At 64.3% G+C, this 2,767-nt stretch overlaps 1 protein-coding gene across 1 annotated transcript; it reads right to left on the bottom strand.

The window, feature by feature from the left end:
- Positions 1-1,337: 1,337 nt before the first annotated feature.
- Positions 1,338-1,767, bottom strand: EMIHUDRAFT_238541 (hypothetical protein; the record flags this gene model as incomplete). Its single annotated transcript, XM_005776778.1, has 2 exons — positions 1,338-1,679; positions 1,756-1,767. The coding sequence occupies 2 exons, from the start codon at positions 1,765-1,767 to the stop codon at positions 1,338-1,340; spliced, it is 354 nt and encodes a 117-aa protein (XP_005776835.1).
- Positions 1,768-2,767: the final 1,000 nt, after the last annotated feature.

The raw sequence follows: 2,767 nt of genomic DNA, 5'->3' as shown, positions 1-2,767 counted from the left end.
CGTCTCGGGTCAGGTGGCACGACGCTCATCGCGCCTGCCAGCGCTGCCGTGCAGGTTGCCACGACGAGGTCGAGCACGCTTCTATATGCTCGCCAAGCCTTCCTTTCCATCCCATTAGGCAGCCTGGGAACGGTGGCGATCAGAGGCAAAGCCTACGAGGGGTGGTGGAACCACATGTCACGGCCACCGCCGGCTCGACGCCACGATAGCCTCCGGAGGCTGACTTTGAGGCACCATCATCGGACGATGTCGACGAGTTGGGTCGCTCTCGCGGTAGCCAGATGACCTCCCATACTAGTATCATCGGACATGGCCGCAGGGAGCGCGGGGGAGGGCGCTGGGAGCAACACGGAACTCCGTTGGACGCGTTTTCAAGATTAGCGTGTCAAAGTGAATTGGAACTAGCCAGATCGACCAGTCGGCCCAGGTCGGCGCCATGCACTGGCGGGCTGCACAGCGCGCTAGATTACGCGGAGGACGTGCGCTTACCACCGGGTGGGATTACCAGGCTCGCCTGGGCTCGCTGAGGGTCGATCGCGGCGCGACCCGTTTCGGCTGTTAGTTTCGCCTCGCGAAACTGGGATGCGCGCCGGGAGCTGCAGCGCCAGCGTTTCGCGGACCTGTGCAGCCTCCGGGCACTGTGAACTTCTCCCAGGCTCGGGCAATGCGGGCACGTGCCAGCGGGGGCGCGGAGGTGGAGGTTTACATGCGGATGCGGCACGATCTTCGAGCCGAACTGACGATACAGGAGGCTCCAGAGGCGCCGTAATCGATAGTTGGCCGTCACCCAACTCCTCGCCCACCGTGACTACGGGTGTCTCCTGATTGCCCACGCTCGTGGCGGAGCTCGGGGTAGCATTTTGAGCCATGGGACAAGCCCTGGGGAGTCACTGTAGCTCGCGCGGGGCTGAGAAGCGCCCATTCCCGAGAAAAATCGAGATTTGGCGAGATATAGGGGGCGGTTCTCATTGTTTTCGGTGGCCCCAAAGCTACCCAATCACTCGCCCACCTCCCCCGAGCAGTCTAGTCCAAAAAAAACCGCGCCCCGATCAAGTTACGTTTTCAGTGTTTGCCCCTAACACCGGCCCGGAAGTATGTTACGCTCTACATCATAGCACACCGGCCCGGAAGTATGGTACCCTAGACGGACATGCCCAGAGCCTAGACGCGCTAGAGTGCGTCACATCCCCGTTTCCCGCGCGTTCAGGTCCGTAGCGCCTGTGCGCCCGCCGCGCCCAGCCTCGAGCCCTCAGGCAAGGCTTGCACAGGCCGCGGCGGCGGCAGAGAGGGAACTAAGGGCCAAGCGCGGCCCTCCTCCCGGGGTCGGTGGAGAAAGCTCAGGCGCCGTGCCCGAGCCCGCCGCCCAGCCTCGAGCCCGCCGACTTGCGCTTGTGCAGGAGGTGGAGGTAGACGAGGACCGCCGCGGCGGGAAGGAGGACGCAGAGGACGCCGAGCACGACGGCCGGCGGCAGCCACCACGGCTCCACGCCGTCGGCGACGGAGTAGAGGTAGTTGAAGGTCGAGATGAGCGCAGCCGCAATCGCCGTCCCGACGAGCGCCACGCCGCGCATCTGCAGGTCGCGCACGCGGCGGATGCGCGCGAGCTCGAGGTTGATCTTCTTGCGGTAGCTGTAGCCGTTGGCGCGGATGTGGCCGCCGGCTGCCTTGCTGAGCCGCGCCTGCAGGCGGAGGGAGGGCCGAAGAGTGGCATCAGAGGCAGGAACGACGTGCTCTTGCTGCACCTCGCAGCTGCACCGACTGCGGCATTGCTCTCGTGCAGCTAGGCGACGCAGGTCCATCAGCAGGCCTCATCCAATGCGAGCGCACGTTGTGCGTAGCCGCGGGCAGGTGGCAGTGCACGGCCGCACACCGGCTGTGGCGGCTCGTATGCCCCCGGCAGTGCTGCTAGTCATTAACTTGCGTATTAGGGCCGCAGCAGACTGCTGCTGTGGCAGCAGCAGCAGCCTGCTGCTGCCTGATACATTCAGTCAAGCCAGCGGCGCAGCGAGGCGTGCAGAATTTGCGTGGTTTTGTCTCCCTCCTGTCTCCTGAGGCTGAGCGCATTCGAGCCTGTCGACCGGAGTTGGATGGTACCACGCGAGACTCACTGAGACGCGGGGTACTGGCCATGGCCGGACTACGGAGCGTGAGGTGGCGAGCGGAGCTAGCGACAAAACAACGTCAAAAATAATCGAGAAAAACACCGAGCTGACGATTGTCACAGAACGTCAGATCTTGCGCCACCCAGGGGCCAGGGCTGGACCTACGGCTTTAGTCGTGTGTGTGTGTGTGTGTGCGAGTACTCGACAGCGGAGTCCGAGTCATAGAGCCTCCACATCGGGCTCTGTCCTCCACAACTCGATAACTAACTAACAAGAACGTCCAGGCACACGCTCCCCCACATGAAGCATGATCGCACTCGATCGGTAATCTGCGTGTTGCATGCAGATCATGGCGCGGATTCAAACGGCACGTACGCATCCTCTGCAGCGGCGCGGGGCGAGGCGCCGCCGCCGGGCGACGACACTGGCGACTCGGCGGCTCCGTCCATCGCGGCGTCGATGAGGCAGAGCGAGAGCTCCAGCCCAATGCTCTCCAGCCGATCGACCAGAGAGCCGGCGGCCGCCGCGGCAGAAGACGGTGACGAGCCTGCTGTTGCGCTGCGCGGGATGACGCAGCTCGGTGAGCCGCCGCAGCTCTTTGGCCCGCCTGCTCACAGCCACGCCTTGTGAAGAGACGCCGCGGGTTTGCTCCCCCCCCCCCCCCT

The sequence above is a fragment of the Emiliania huxleyi genome, assembly GCF_000372725.1.
Source record: "Emiliania huxleyi CCMP1516 unplaced genomic scaffold EMIHUscaffold_272, whole genome shotgun sequence".
Lineage (NCBI taxonomy): Eukaryota > Haptophyta > Isochrysidales > Noelaerhabdaceae > Emiliania > Emiliania huxleyi.
The sequence above is the reverse complement of the archived record's forward strand: the minus strand, read 5'-3'. Positions and strand labels throughout refer to the sequence as shown.